This window comes from Canis lupus, chromosome 10, assembly GCF_003254725.2.
Source record: "Canis lupus dingo isolate Sandy chromosome 10, ASM325472v2, whole genome shotgun sequence".
NCBI classification, from domain to species: domain Eukaryota; kingdom Metazoa; phylum Chordata; class Mammalia; order Carnivora; family Canidae; genus Canis; species Canis lupus.
Window position 1 is genome coordinate 11,642,467 of NC_064252.1, and position 14,445 is coordinate 11,656,911.

At 41.3% G+C, this 14,445-nt stretch overlaps 1 protein-coding gene across 6 annotated transcripts in view; it reads left to right on the top strand.

The window, feature by feature from the left end:
- Positions 1 to 1,545: 1,545 nt before the first annotated feature.
- YEATS4 (YEATS domain containing 4) overlaps positions 1,546 to 14,445 on the top strand; it is a 76,498-nt gene continuing 63,598 nt past the window's right edge. For 3 of the 6 annotated variants that reach the window (XR_004819266.2, XR_004819265.2, XR_004819264.2), the window contains exons 1-6: positions 1,558 to 1,796; positions 4,859 to 4,978; positions 8,296 to 8,362; positions 8,473 to 8,567; positions 12,737 to 12,829; positions 12,920 to 13,007. Coding sequence is in view for 2 of the 6 variants with exons in the window: in XM_025476631.3 (XP_025332416.1) it covers positions 1,746 to 1,796; positions 4,859 to 4,978; positions 8,296 to 8,362; positions 8,473 to 8,567; positions 12,737 to 12,829; positions 12,920 to 13,007 (514 nt within the window). In the remaining 4 variants the exon portion in view is untranslated. Of the gene's footprint in view, positions 1,797 to 4,858; positions 4,979 to 8,295; positions 8,363 to 8,472; positions 8,568 to 12,736; positions 12,830 to 12,919; positions 13,008 to 14,445 lie in introns of all 6 variants that reach the window. The other 3 variants (XM_025476631.3, XR_007413373.1, XM_049115151.1) reach the window with 3 other exon arrangements.

Here is a 14,445-nt window from a genome sequence, read left to right on the forward strand (position 1 = left end):
TATACCACATCTTTTTTTCTTTTTAAAGATTTATTTGAGAAAGAGAACAGGTGCACAAGCAGGAGGGGCAGAGGAAGGGAGAGGGAGACTCTGAAAGCAGACTCCCTGCTGAGCGTGGGGCCCAATGTGGGTCCTGAGCTGAGATAATGACCTGAGCCGAAATCAGGAGTCAGAGGCTTAAACGACTGAGCCACTGCGGTGCCCTGTACCACATCTTCCTTATCCACTTATCAGTTCACAGACATTCGGTCTCTTTTCCATCATTTGGTTATTTTTTGTTTTTAAATATTTTATTCATGAGCGACACAGAGAGAGAGAGACAGACAGATAGAGACAGAGACAGAGACACAGGCAGAGAGAGAAGCAGGTTCTATGCAGGGAGCCTGATGTGGGACTCCATCCCTGGAACCTGGGTCACGACCTGGGCCCAAGGCTGGTGTTAAACCGCTGAGCCACCCAGGCTGCCCTCACGTGGTTACTATTGCTAACGCTGCTCTAAACAGCGGTATTTTTTTATCCTTTGGGTAATACCAAGTAGTGCAATTGCTAGATCTAGCACAGTAGGTTTTTTTTTTTTTAAGGAACCTTCATGCTGTTCTTAATGAGAAAGGTTTAAACGTCATTCTTCTTATGGGAAAAAGCGCAACGTACAGGGAAAGCTGCAGGAAAGTGGATGGGAAAACATTGGGGAAACCAAAGCTGGCGCGGTGGTTTGTCTTCTGAGTGAGGTTCCCCGCGACGTCATCCTCTAAAAGAGTGGGAGGGGGCAGCCGGGGGCTCAGCGGTTTAGCGCCGCCTTCGCCCGGATCGTGACCCGGGATCCAGGGACCGAGTCCCGCAAGGGGCTCCCTGCACGGAGCCCGCTTCTCCCTCTGCCTCTCTCTCTGTGTGTCTCTCATGGATAAATAAATGAAATCTTTAAAAAAAAAAAAAAGGGGGGGGGCGCGAGGGCTGACGTCAGAGCCGGGCTTTGAGAGCTGGGGAGCCTAGGCCACAGGGGCCGGGCCGCAGCGACGAGCGCCCGCCGGCATCTCAGGCTGCAGCCGACGCGCAGGCGCCTAGCGCGGCCCCGACCCCTGCGGGCGCAGCGAGGGAGCCGGCGCCCTGTTCTGCGGCCTGCGGTACCGCCTCCGGGAAAGAGAGCAGGGAAAGGGAGAAGCCGGTAAATAACAAATCGGCGCTTCACGCTCGGAGGGCTGGCTGAAAACGACGAAAAGCTGCGGGCGGGCCAGCGGGGTGTGCGAACTTGACCTCCGAATCGACCCGCACGAGCTCCGAAAGCCAACCTCTGGGTGGTTCCGTAGGCACCGGGCCTGGGGGCGCGTCAGGACCACCGCCACGCCCCCTCCCGCCTCGGCCACGCCCCACCCGGCCACGCCCCGCCGGCTGGGCCACGGCCTGCGCCTGCGCACTCGCGCCGCCAGCTCCCTGCGCCTGCGCACTCGCTCCGCCGGCGCTCCTGCTTCCGTGGGGCTCTCAGCGCGCGGGGCTCCACGCGCTTCCGGGACGCCGCCTCCCGCCGCCCGCCGCCCGCCCCGCCGCCCGCCTCCCGCCTCCCGCCGCCCGCCTCCCGCCTCCCGCCTCCCGCCAGGACTTGGCCGCTCGTCGGCGCCGCGCCCTCGCTCCGCCAGGAAGCAGCCGCCTGGGCCCCGCGCGGGAGGAGCGTGGCCTCTGACGGGAGCGGCGACCCCGCCGGCCCCGGTCTGTTTCCCTGGCGGCGGCGGCGGCTTCTTCCGTAGGACAATATGTTCAAGAGAATGGCCGAATTTGGGCCTGACTCCGGCGGGAGAGTGAAGGTCAGTGCCCGGCTCGCGCCGCCGTCCGCGCGGCTCTCGGGGCGGGGGTCCCGGTCGCGCCTTCTCGGCCGGGGCGTGAGCTGCGGCTCCTGGACGAGCGCGAGGCAGCGGCTGCGCGGGGGACACGGGCACTCGGTGGGGCTTGGGTTGCGTTTCGGCTACGACTTGGCCGGCTCTGCGCTCGCCTCGTCCCGTGATGGCGTGACGGGGGGCGTGGACGTTGCTGATCCGGGCCCCGCGGCGGCCTCGCCAGGTGACCCCGTGCGTGTGCAGGTGGGGCCTGAAGGGCGGGCGGGGAGCGGGGTCAGAACCGCGGCCCCGCGGCCCCGCGGCCCCGCGGCCCCACGGCGGCCGCCGCCCTAGCATCAAGGCTCGGAGACGACGGTCACTAAGGTTCCTTTTCTTTTGCAAGTTGGTCCGCACGGACACATTAACTCTCCCACTTTCTTTAAGATTTTGTTTATTTATGCATGACAGAGAGAGAGAGAGGCAGAGACACGGAGGGAGAAGCAGGCTCCGTGCGGGGAGCCCGACGTGGGACTCGATGCTGGGACCCCGGGTCACGACCTGGGCCGAAGGCGGCGCCAAACCGCTGAGCCCCCCAAGCTGCCCACCCTCCCGCTTTCCTACGTTGCCTGGCATGTTGGCTTTTTTTTTTTTTAAGACTTTTTTTTTATTATTTATTTACTCATGAGAGACACACACAGAGAGAGGGGCCGGATAGAGACACAGGCAGAGGGAGAAGCAGGCTCCATGCAGGGAGTCCACGCGGGACTCGATCTCGGGACTCCAGGATCGTTCCCTGGGCCGAAGGAAGGCGCTAAACCGCTGAGCCCTCCAGGGATCCCCTGGCACCTTGGCTTTTAAGGCAAGACTATCTGGTTCTTGATGGAACAGCTGTGTTTACAACCCTTCTCTGATTTTCGACTCATTGCAGAAAAGGAAATTTCTCTTTAAAATGAAGGGAGGGGTATCCCCTGGTGGCTCAGCGGTTTAGCACCGCCTGCAACCCAGGGCGTGATCCTGGAGACCTGGGATCGAGTCCCACATCCGACGTAGGGCTCCCTGCATGGAGCCGCCTTCTCCCTCTGCCCGTGTCTCTGCCTCTCTCTATGTCTATCAGAATGAATGAATGAATGAATGAATGAATGAATAAAAAAAAAAAAGAAGAAGGGAGGGGGAATCCCCTGGGGGCTCAGCTGTTTAGCACCGCCTGCAGCCTGCAGCCCGCAGCCCGGGGTGTGATCCTGGAGACCCGGGATGAGTCCCACGTCGGGCTCCCTGCATGAAGCCTGCTTCTCCCTCTGCCTCTCTCTCTCTCTGTTCTCTCATGAATAAATAAAATCTTAAAAAAAAAAATAAAAAGAAGGGAGCCCCGTTTGCACCAACCTCTGTACTCTCAGCTGTATACAACTGTATCACGCATGGTGCTTTAATATCCCCTGTAAAGTAGGAATTATTGGAAAACTTAAGAAACTACCAACATTTAACAGAAAGGGAAAGATGGCAGGTAAAATCCATAGTACTAGGAACTTTGTAAGTATATCTTTTGTCCAAGCTTTGGGCAAGTCTTTGAATGGATAGGAAAGTGCTATTGAAGGCTTTAAAAAATGTTAACTTTTGGAGAACTTAGAACTTTCTTTACTTGGGCCAGCCTGGGGGTTCAGCAGTTTAGCGCCACCTGCAGCCCAGGGCATGATCCTGGAGACCCAGGATCCAGTCCCATGTCATTGGGCTCCCTGCATGGAGCCTGCTTCTCCGTCTGCCAGTCTCTGCCTCTCTCTCTCATAAATAAATAAAATCTTTTTTTAAAAAACAACAACAAACTTTCTCTACTTGTAATCCTGTAAGGTTCAAAAAGTTAAGTCCAAAGTGATTTGAGAAAATTAGGCTTGGAGTCCTCACATACTTTTCCACAAAAGAGTGCATGTCATGTAAAGCTTTAAAATTAAGGATTTACTAATTGTTCTTGTAGGCATCTTTTTCCAATTTCAATAAATTTCTTTCGCTGGGATTTGACTGTTCAATTTAGAGAAATTTCCTTCAGCTAGAAAGTCTATTGACAGATGAACTCCCTTTGCATCACTGAGGAAATCTGCAAGTTTTAGCTACAGTAACAGCTGCAGCATCTGTAATCTGCGCCCCACGCCAGTGCTTCTTGTGCTCATTTTATTCAGGCGATGAACCTGATGCCCCACCTGTCGGCGCGTCAGAGAACATTTACTGAGATTATTTAAATTCTCATACAAACTGCTTGCCTTCTTCTGGACTATCTTGAGGCTAATAGAGATTGGATTTTTAATTATCCAGCTTTTCCATTTGTTCACTGCTTTTCCTCGCTTCTTATTAACTGTTGACTACATTGGCACAGCCCTTTTCACATGTGGTCTATCTTGCTCTTTGACTTTCAGATACATTCTTACTGTTGAACATAGTTTCAAGTTTCATGTGCAACAATTCAACATTTTCTCCTCACTTGAAACCTGTCTCTCCTTTCCATAATAATATGGCAACAGTCAATACCTCTACCCTTAACCAGATGCGATGAGAAACATGTACCTACACCTCAGAACTTAACACATAAGTAATAGATTAAAAAAAAATGTTTGTCCTAATTCTACCTAAAGTCCTTTCCCAGACAGCCTTTAGTATTTGTACTGTGCTTTGGAAAACACTGCCATAAGCTGGTAAATCAGGACATTGTTCCCATCAGGTGGTGGCAGTCAAAATTGGCAGTCTTAATTCCGGAGGCTCACTTTAAGGTTTGTGAATAAAGAACACTTCACCTTTCTTCAAAAAAAAGAAAGAAAAAAATATTTTTACATGATTTAAATCTACATTTTCAAAGTGGGAACATTGTAATTAATCTGGTATTTAGTTACTTGTGTTAATATTAAATGATTATTGTCTACAGTTGATTTTTTGAGAGAAATCCATGTTATAGGCAAACGCTAGGTATTTAGATTGCCTGCCATTTCTTAAAACAAGTTTTCAGAGCTCTTATTCTGTATATTTGGGTAATGATACAAAATTAATTGGTGTTGAAATTACTTTTCTTTTAGGGGGTTACTATCGTTAAGCCAATAGTTTATGGTAATGTTGCTCGATATTTTGGAAAGAAAAGAGAAGAGGATGGGCACACCCATCAGTGGACCGTGTATGTAAAACCATATAGAAATGAGGTAGGCACTTGTTTCTTCTATAACTTTTTTGAAACCACAGTTTGGTTTTGATTGAAGATAAATTGTAATATTTTATAGTCACTTTTAAGTTATGGTAACAAGAACCATGCTATAAGCAGAGTATATGTTCCAATCATGTATTAAGTTAGCCCAGTATTTAATCAGGTGTTTCAGGAAGAGTAGTTAACACTTTTTAGGAACAATTTTTTTTTAAGATTTTATTTATTCATGAGAGACACACAGAGAGAGAGAGAGAGAGAGAGAGAGAGGCAGAGACACAGGCAGAGGGAGAAGCAGGCTCCATGCAGGGAGCCCCACATGGGACTCGATTCCGGGATTCCAGGATCACACCCTGGGCTGAAGGCAGGTGCTAAACCACTGAGCCCCTCAGGCGTCCTGGAACAATTTGTTAATAAGACCATCAGAGAAGGTGAAAGACAAAACACTGTATAATCTGGCTGCTGGTAATTTTGTTTTGCTGCTGAATCTCTAATGCCTGGAACATAGTCCATAGTAGGTATTCAGCAGATACTCATTGAATGAATATTTCTCAATATAAAACCCTTGAAAATTCACACAAAAACTTGTGTATGAATATTCGTAGCCGCATTATTCATGATAGCCAAAAAAATGGAAACACCTCAAATATCTTTCAGCTGATGAATGGATAAATAAAGTACAGCACATCCATACAATGGAATATTATTAGTAAAAGAAATAAAGTACTGATATATGCTACTACCACATGGAATAAATTTAGAAACATTATTGTAAGTGAAAGAAGCCAGACCAAAATCATATATTGGATGATTCCATTTTTATAAAATGTCCAGAATAGGCAAATCCATAGACACAGAAAATTGATTAGTGGTTGCCAGTGGATGAGGCAAGGAGGGACTTAGAATTGAGTGCTGTTGGATGTGGGGTTTCTTTTTGTGTGATAAAAATATTCTAAAATTGATTGTGGGGATGGCTGTACAATTCTGAATGTACTAAAAAACCATTGAATAGTCATTATAAACGGGGGAATTGTGTGGTGTGTGAATATCTTGATAAAGGTCTTATTTAAAACAACAACCCTTCAGTGACTACCTGTTGCCCTCAGGATAAAGTTAAAACTATCATATTTTAGGGGTGCCTGGCTCAGTCAGGCAGTCAGTAGAGCTTGTGACTCTTGATCTGGGGTTGTGAGTTCAAGCCCCATGTTGGGTATAGAGATGACTTAAAAATATAATCTTTAATTAAAAGAAGATTTTAGAAAGTCTGCCGTGGTCTTTCCTAATTCTGTCTGCATTCTTATCCCTTGCTGTGTTTGCCTCATCATTTCCTTATACTCTACATTAATTCCATCAATACTAGATTACTCTCAGTTTCCCAAAGGGACACTCTTAATTATCTTTATTCATTCCTTCCTACCTACTCCATTCTTAGTGTTTCTTTAGGTCTTAGCTTAAGTGTATTTCCCTTTGAGCTACTCTCTTGATCTCCAAAGATCTAGATTAGATGCCATTCCTGCAAATTTATACATATTGCCCTCCCTACACAGGTAACATTGAAATGCTGGTTTTCTTGTCAGCTCCCTACCCTAAGGATAAGAATCTGTTATTTACCATTGTAGCATCAGGTACCCAATATTGGTAGTCACTCATATTTGTAGAAAATAATGAATGTTTTCCCAAAGAGTCTTCAAACGTGCTTATGAAAATCTGCAAAAAATGTTCATAATATAAAGTGATGAAAGCAGGTATCAGTATATCATTATATGACCTCAGTTTTTTAAAAATGTGGATAATCACATAAAAAATGTCGTGAAAGCAAATAAAAAGATTAATGAACACTACTGTCAAGTGTGACTGATTCTGTTTTGCATCTTCTTATTTTTCTACAATGAATTTTTTTGAAAAAGCCACTTTTCCTAGGAGAATCCCTTTTGCGTGCCAGCACTAGTGAATATGCTCCTGTGCTTCAAAATAAAATTGAGTTTTCTGTCTGATGGTTCTAGGTTGCTTAGTTTAGTTGACCTTAGCTTTGTATAATAGAATTTTGTTCTTTAAACTTGCTTAGTTCTTAGATGTGCTTTAATTTATGTGCTTATTTCTATAAAGTATGTTGGAAATGTTTTTATAGAAAATAAAAATCTTCCCACCTCTCTACTCCTCCCCCAATAATTAATAAATAAATAAATTAATTAATTAAATAAATAAGTAAGTAAATCTATCTATCTATCTATCTATCTATCTATCTATCTATCTATCTATCTATCTATCTTTGGGGCACCTCGGTAGCTTCGTTGGTTAAGAATCTGCCTTCAGGGATCCCTGGGTGGCGCAGCGGTTTGGCGCCTGCCTTTGGCCCAGGGCGTGATCCTGGAGACCCGGGATCGAATCCCATATCAGGCTCCCGATGCATGGAGCCTGCTTCTCCCTCTGCCTGTGTCTCTGCCTCTCTCTCTCTCTCTCTCTGTGACTATCATAAGTAAATAAATAAAAATTTAAAAAAAAAAAAAAGAATCTGCCTTCAGCTCAGATCATGATCCCAGGGTCCTGGTGGGATCCATCAGGCTCCTTGCTTGGCAGGGAGTCTGCTTCTCCCTCTTCCTCTGCCTGCCACTCCCCCTGCTTGTTCTCTCTCTCTCTCTTTCTCCCTTTATCTCTGCCAAATAAATTTTAAAAAGAAAATCAAAATTAATTTAGAGCATTGTCTGTAGAGATATATAAAAATAGGATTTGCAAAACAAGTGAATGATTGATGGGTATATTCCCGTATGAGTTCTGAAAGAATTCAAAGTGTCCTTTGTTTAAAGTAAATACCAAGGGCAGCCCTGGTGGCTTAGTGGTTTAGTGCCGCCTTTGGGCCAGGTTGTGATCCTAGAGACCCGGGATCGAGTCCCACGTCAGGCTCCCTGCACAGAGCCTGCTTCTCCCTCTGCCCCCACCCCTCTCTTTCTCTCTTTTTCTCTTTCTCACTCTGTGTCTCTCATGAATGAATAAAATAAAATCTTTAAAAAAAATAAAAAATAAATAAATACCAAATCTGGGTATAACTCATGTTTTTTAGAAAATTAGGAATCCAGTGGGGATTAAGGAGTGCACTTGTCATAGCAAGCACTGTGTAATGTGTGAAATTGTTGAATTACTATATTGTACACCTGAAACTATGAAATGTTAACTGTACATAAAAGTTTAAATAAAATAAAATAAAATTAGATTCCATAACATTTGAGGGAAAGTATATTTTATAAAATTAGGTACAATACTCAGTATATTTTACTATTTTTATTGTAGATGGCAGAACTAATTAATTCCTCTGTATTGTAGGATATGTCAGCATATGTGAAGAAAATCCAATTTAAATTACATGAGAGCTATGGCAATCCTTTAAGAGGTACAGTACAGTTTTTTGATTCATAATAGAAAATTTAACAAATTTAAAAAGATGTAGAAGACTATCAATTATTTATAATTTATAATTGTTTTATTTTTTTTTCTCTTCAGTTGTTACTAAACCTCCATATGAAATTACTGAAACAGGATGGGGTGAATTTGAAATAATCATCAAAATATTTTTCATTGATCCTAATGAAAGACCTGTGAGTAATAATAATCTTTGCATAAAATAGATTTTTATAATCGTAAAAATGTTATATACTTAATGAATAGTTTGTTATGTGTTAACATTTTTATTCAGATAAACTTTATGTAAGCTTTTAGCATGATGTATGTATCTTGCCATGAGTTAAGTAAGGTTTTTCATTTTTATGGGGAGTGCATCTCGAAACTTAGTTTTCAAGCATGGAAAGAAGGGATATAATGTGGACATTTCTCAGAAAGAAACCATGGAATAATGTGATTACTATAGCAAAAAAGCTTAAAATTCATTAATAATTATTTGGTTATCAGTAATAAGACTAATCCATTTGTTGTCTGGAATGAGAGTATCCAGCTTTTTATAGTAAAAAAAACCCTAGCAACAGTCTTTCTGCTTTTTCAAGTTGCTATCAGTATTAGCAGCTTTACTTTCTATTTTATTCATGAATTTTTATTTATAACCACTGATTTTTTTTTTCGTTTGATCTCTTATTAGATTATTGCTTGGTAATGTAAAAAGTCCCTTAAAACTTTCACTTTGATCCCTCAGGAGTTTTGTGAGATTGATGATATCATCTTAGAGATGAGGATTCTAAGGTTTGGGGATCAAGTCATATGCTCAAAAACACAAACTGTGGCAGAACTAGTTTTTGAACCCAAGTTATTTGCATTCAGACCTCACATTCTTTCCATTACCCTTTCTTTTGGCTAAAACCACTCAACTTGTTCTGTTTGTAAACCCATAGGGTCACAACTCAGTTATGGCTCTCTCCTTCCACATTGTTATTGTTGGTATTTAACCCTAGTTTCAGGTCATCACCATTAATTTTCATCTTGGTAGATTGAGTTCATTCCTTTAGCACCAAACATTTACACTTTAGTAATCAGGTTACATTTTGAAAATTGTATGTGCTTCTAAAGGAGCTGTGACTTGGGCCTGTAGTTCAGAAAATTAGTTCTTAGTGGACTGCACCAAAGATATCGGAATTTTTTAAAAATGGAAACTCTGGATCCCATCCCCTGGAGAGTCTGATTTAGTAGGTTTGGATTGGGGCCAACACCCCGGGTGATTCTGGTGCACAGTAATATTTAGGACCAACAGATAGAGGCCACACTCTTCCTACATAGGAATTCAAAGTGAGAGTCTTGTTTGGTCTTGCTGTCTCCAGTAGAGAGACTATTGAGTTTTGTTGTTAAGTGAAACATCCTATTCATATTTGGGGTAGTTCAAGTGGTAAGAAAGCTCTAGTTTATGTTAAGCTTCATTCAGTTTTTTACTGATAACTATTCATACATTTGTTTTTTTTTTCTCCCAAATAACATTTATAGCTCATTTAACTATTTTCCATGTGATGAGGTTTCCAGATCTCCTATCTTCTTTTTGTCCTTCTAGAATACTCTCAACAGGGCACCTGGGTGACTCAGTTAAGTATCTGCCTTTGACCCAGGTCATGATCCTCAGGGTCCTGGGAATGAGCCCCGCGTTGGGCTCCCTGCTCAGTGGGGAGCCTGCTTCTTGCTCTCCCTGTGCTGCTGCCCCCTGCTTATGCTTTCTCACATTCTGTCAAATAAACAAAATCTTAAAAAAAAAAAAAATACTTTGAAAAGACATTATATTCTACCTGGCAAGAAATTATTAATGTCCATTATTTGCCAATATACTATTCAAGGATACAAGGATGAGATACTGCTCTTGTCCTTAATGAAAATAGTCTGTTAGGGAGAAAACACAGAAATACAGCAGATGTTGAGAGAGAAGAAAAATCTGCTACTGGGGCAGAAACTCTTTTTAACTTTGTGAGATTGCATAGCCTCACCTGGCTGTCCTTCATCTGTCTTACCCACCACTCCCAATTGGAAAATACACCTCTGAAAGAAGTCATTGTGTCATATAACTTCATTATGAAACCATTCTCAAAGTCCACTCTTGGAAAGAATGGTTATTGTACTTCTGCAGTAATTAATTTATTGAATACGTTTCCATACAGATCTACACAGGCCTAAATTTTATTACCCAAGAACTGATGTCGTATTCTTTTAGTATGATGAAACCATTATACTTTAGTAATTGTTGGCTCTTTAAGTCATGAAGGCTTATTTAAAATATAAAAGAAAGACAAAAGTAATGTGTGATTTATTTCTGTTACCCAGTAACCTATTATATATTAAACCATTCTAAAAGGAATGGTTGTTCCAAAAAAAAAAAAAAAAAGCTAAAATTGGGTTTTTATTCTAGAAATATTTTCATGGCTAGCATAGGCATTTTCATTGCTCTGAGAATCTTCAAACACCTGTCAAAATTAGAGACATCTGTCTTTACGTTTTTCATTGTCTTTATCTATATGAATGGTTTTAGGTGTCTGAATAATAAATTCAAGGAAGGACAGTTTTATGACAGTTTTAAGTTCTTAAATTGTAAAACTAAGATATGCACATGGTTTTAAAAAAGATTTTAAAAACAAAAAATAGAAGTCTCCTGTGTCAATTTCTTAGGGCTGCCATAACAAAGCATCATAAGCTGAGTGGCTAAAAACAACAGGTATCTCACAGTTCTGGACACTAGAAGTCCAAAATCAAGGTATTGGTCATGCTCTCTCCAGAACCTCTAGGGAAGGATCCTTTCTTGCCTCTACTAGTTCCTGGTAGCCACAGGTGTTTCTTGGCATTGGTGGCATAACTAAAATCTTTGCCTTCATTGTCACCTGGCTCCTCTCCCTCCTTGTCTCTGTGTCATGTTGGATTAGGGCTTAACCTGAGAACTCCCATCTTAAATTGATTACATCTGTTTCAAAAGAAGGTCACATTTACTAGTACTGAGGGTTAGGGCTTCGGCATATCTTTTAGGGGGACACAGTTCAACCCATCACATCTTTATCCCATCTCTGGCCCCTTCCGTAGGAAAACTACAATGATTGTTTTCAGTTTCTCTAGAAATTACTCCCATGCATCTCATATATTTAAATCTCTGTGTTCAGATTTTTCAGTTTTCAGTAGGACCTGTCATCATCTCCTCATGTCATGACAGATGATCCTTTTTCTTCATTGTTCCAGGTTTTTTTCATTTCATTGGAGGAATTTTTTTAGAAAGGATGCCTGAGAAATAAACCTTCAGAGCCATTGCTACCTGAAAATATCGTTATTTTTACCTCATACTTGATTGTTTGGGTAAAAAAGTCTAAATTTCACAGGGGATATGCTTTCTTGTCTTTGAGTGATTGGAGAAAGGAAGGTTAACAGGCCCAGCCACCGCAAAGCATTCTTGACTTCTGTACTTGGTAGCGTTGGGCTTGAAGCCTCCCTGTCTCTGCTGGCTCCAACCTCTGCTGCTGTTTTCTCCCTTAGCTTTTCATGTTGTGAATTTCTCTTTATCCACCTGTGTGGTCTTACCTCCTTTTTGTCTACTTGAGAAATTTGTCAAATTATCTTTAAGTATGGCGTATGATACATGCTCCTTATAATTATTTTAGCTAACCGTTTGGAAAATTCTTTGAGGCCTCTGAATTGGTTTCTACACCTTCAACATCAACTCTACTGTTTTACTAGCCAACTTTTATTTTGCTCAAGTAATCACGCATTGTGCTGCAAAGCTTTTCCTTTGATTTCATGTTATACATGTTTTTATGTATTTTGAAGACCTGTTGCTTCTACCAAAGTGAATTAACATTGACTGACTTTTGTTTATTATGTTATAGACCACCAGAGAAAATATCTTGGCGTCACTGAGCATTTTAGTATTGGTTATTTATTTTGAAAGTGTCAAATCTTTTCTCCCTCTGTAAATTTGTAAACTAATCTTCACAGAATAACTGTCAAAATTAATCTGATTTCACTTATGGAAGTAAAAAAAATTCCCATCTTCATGATTTTCCAGCTTAGTTTCTATAGCTGTATTTCATGTTATTTTTCTACATAGTCTTTCTGTAGAGATGTTTTATAACATCCATACCTACCCTCTTTAAAACACTCAGCTTTAGTAGATGTGGATGGACAATAATACCTAATAGAAAAACAGAAGTACAGAATTTGATTTGCCACACAGTAAGTTGTAGTTAAGATAATTCTGCATTTGACATGTTAACTAATTCTACTTTCTAATTCAGTTACAGAAATCATGATGTCTCACGGTGATGAAAACCATTGCACAGATGTGACATCTGTTTTTATTTCACAGGTAACCCTCTATCATTTATTAAAGCTGTTTCAGTCAGACACCAATGCAATGCTGGGAAAAAAGACAGTGGTTTCAGAGTTCTATGATGAAATGGTAAGAAGATTTTATAATGAGAATTTTAAAAGCATTTTAAGTTATAGAACTTTGAAGTTATTGGGCTATTTTTTCATTCTATCCCATTAGATATTTCAAGACCCAACAGCAATGATGCAACAATTGTTAACAACATCTCGCCAGCTAACATTAGGAGCCTATAAGCATGAAACAGAATGTAAGTGCCATGAATTCATAATTAATCCTAAAAAATGATGTATTCTATAATGGTGAAAAGATTATGATTAGTGACTATTATTGTTTTTCTAAGGATATATAAAAGTAAATTTTTTAAGAGTTAAAAAATATACTATACAGTATAGTACTGTAAATGTATTTTCCTTTAACATTTTTTTCTAGCTTACTTTATTATACAGACTAAATATATATAATATTCAAAATATGTGTTAATTGATTCTTTGTCAGTAAGGCTTCCTGTCAACAGTAGTCTCTTAGTAGTGAAGTGTTTGGGAAGTTAAGTTATACACAGTTTTGACTGTCACCGGGTTGGGTAAGGGAGAGTGGTCAGCACCCCTAAAGTCTGTGTTGTTCAAGGGTCAACTGTAATTGTGTTCTGCAAGGTTCTTCACACAGACTTTATGACCAAAGACTAGTAAACAGAAAATGGTTGAGTGACAGGTTAAGCAAGATTAATGAAAAGCTATCTTTAAATGTAATTAGGGAATAAAAGTATTTCAGAGAATGTGAGAGGCTTTTACCCTTTTTTTTTTTTTTAAGATTTATTTATTTATTTATGATAGACATAGAGAGAGAGAGAATGAGGCAGAGACACAGGCAGAGGGAGAAGCAGGCTCCATGCCGGGAGCCCGACGCGGGACTCAATCCCGGGACTCCAGGATCGCGCCCTGGGCCAAAGGCAGGCGCTACACCGCTGAGCCACCCAGGGATCCCCTGTCTTTTACCTTTCTGAAAGTACATATACTTTGTGAATAATTTAAAACATCCTTCTTAGGGGTTTCTATAGTAATACATATTTTTTTTCCTTGTCTCTCTCCTGCCTCACCCTAGCATCTGGCAAAGTGCCTTTCACTCAGTATGTGTTTGTTAATTGATATGGAGAGAGAGGGAGCAAAGGAATAAAAATTTTTGCATAGTAAAACGCTCTAAACAAAGTCTAAAGGCAGACAAGCCACGAAAAAATATCGTACTCCTATCACAAATGACTAGTTTCCTTAAGGTATAAAGAGCTCCTACACATCAGTAAGAAATGCCGATAACTAAAAAGTTTCTGCACAGCAAAGGAAAGCACCACCAAAATGAAAAGGCAACATACTGAATGGGAAAAAACATATTTACAGATTATATATCTGATAAGGGGTTAATATCCAAAACAAAGAACTCCACAACTCAATAGCAAAAAAGAAGCAAATAATCCAGTTTAAAAATGAGATCGTTTTCCAAAGAAGACCTACAGATGGCCAACAGGTACATGAAAAGGTGCTCAGTATCACTAATCTTCAGAGAAATGCAACTTAAAATTAGAATGAGATATGACCTCACACCTAGAAAATGGCTGTTATCTAAGGGACAAGAAATAAGTGTTGGCAAGGATGTAGAGAAAAGGAAACCCTGATGCACTGTTGGTAGGAATATAA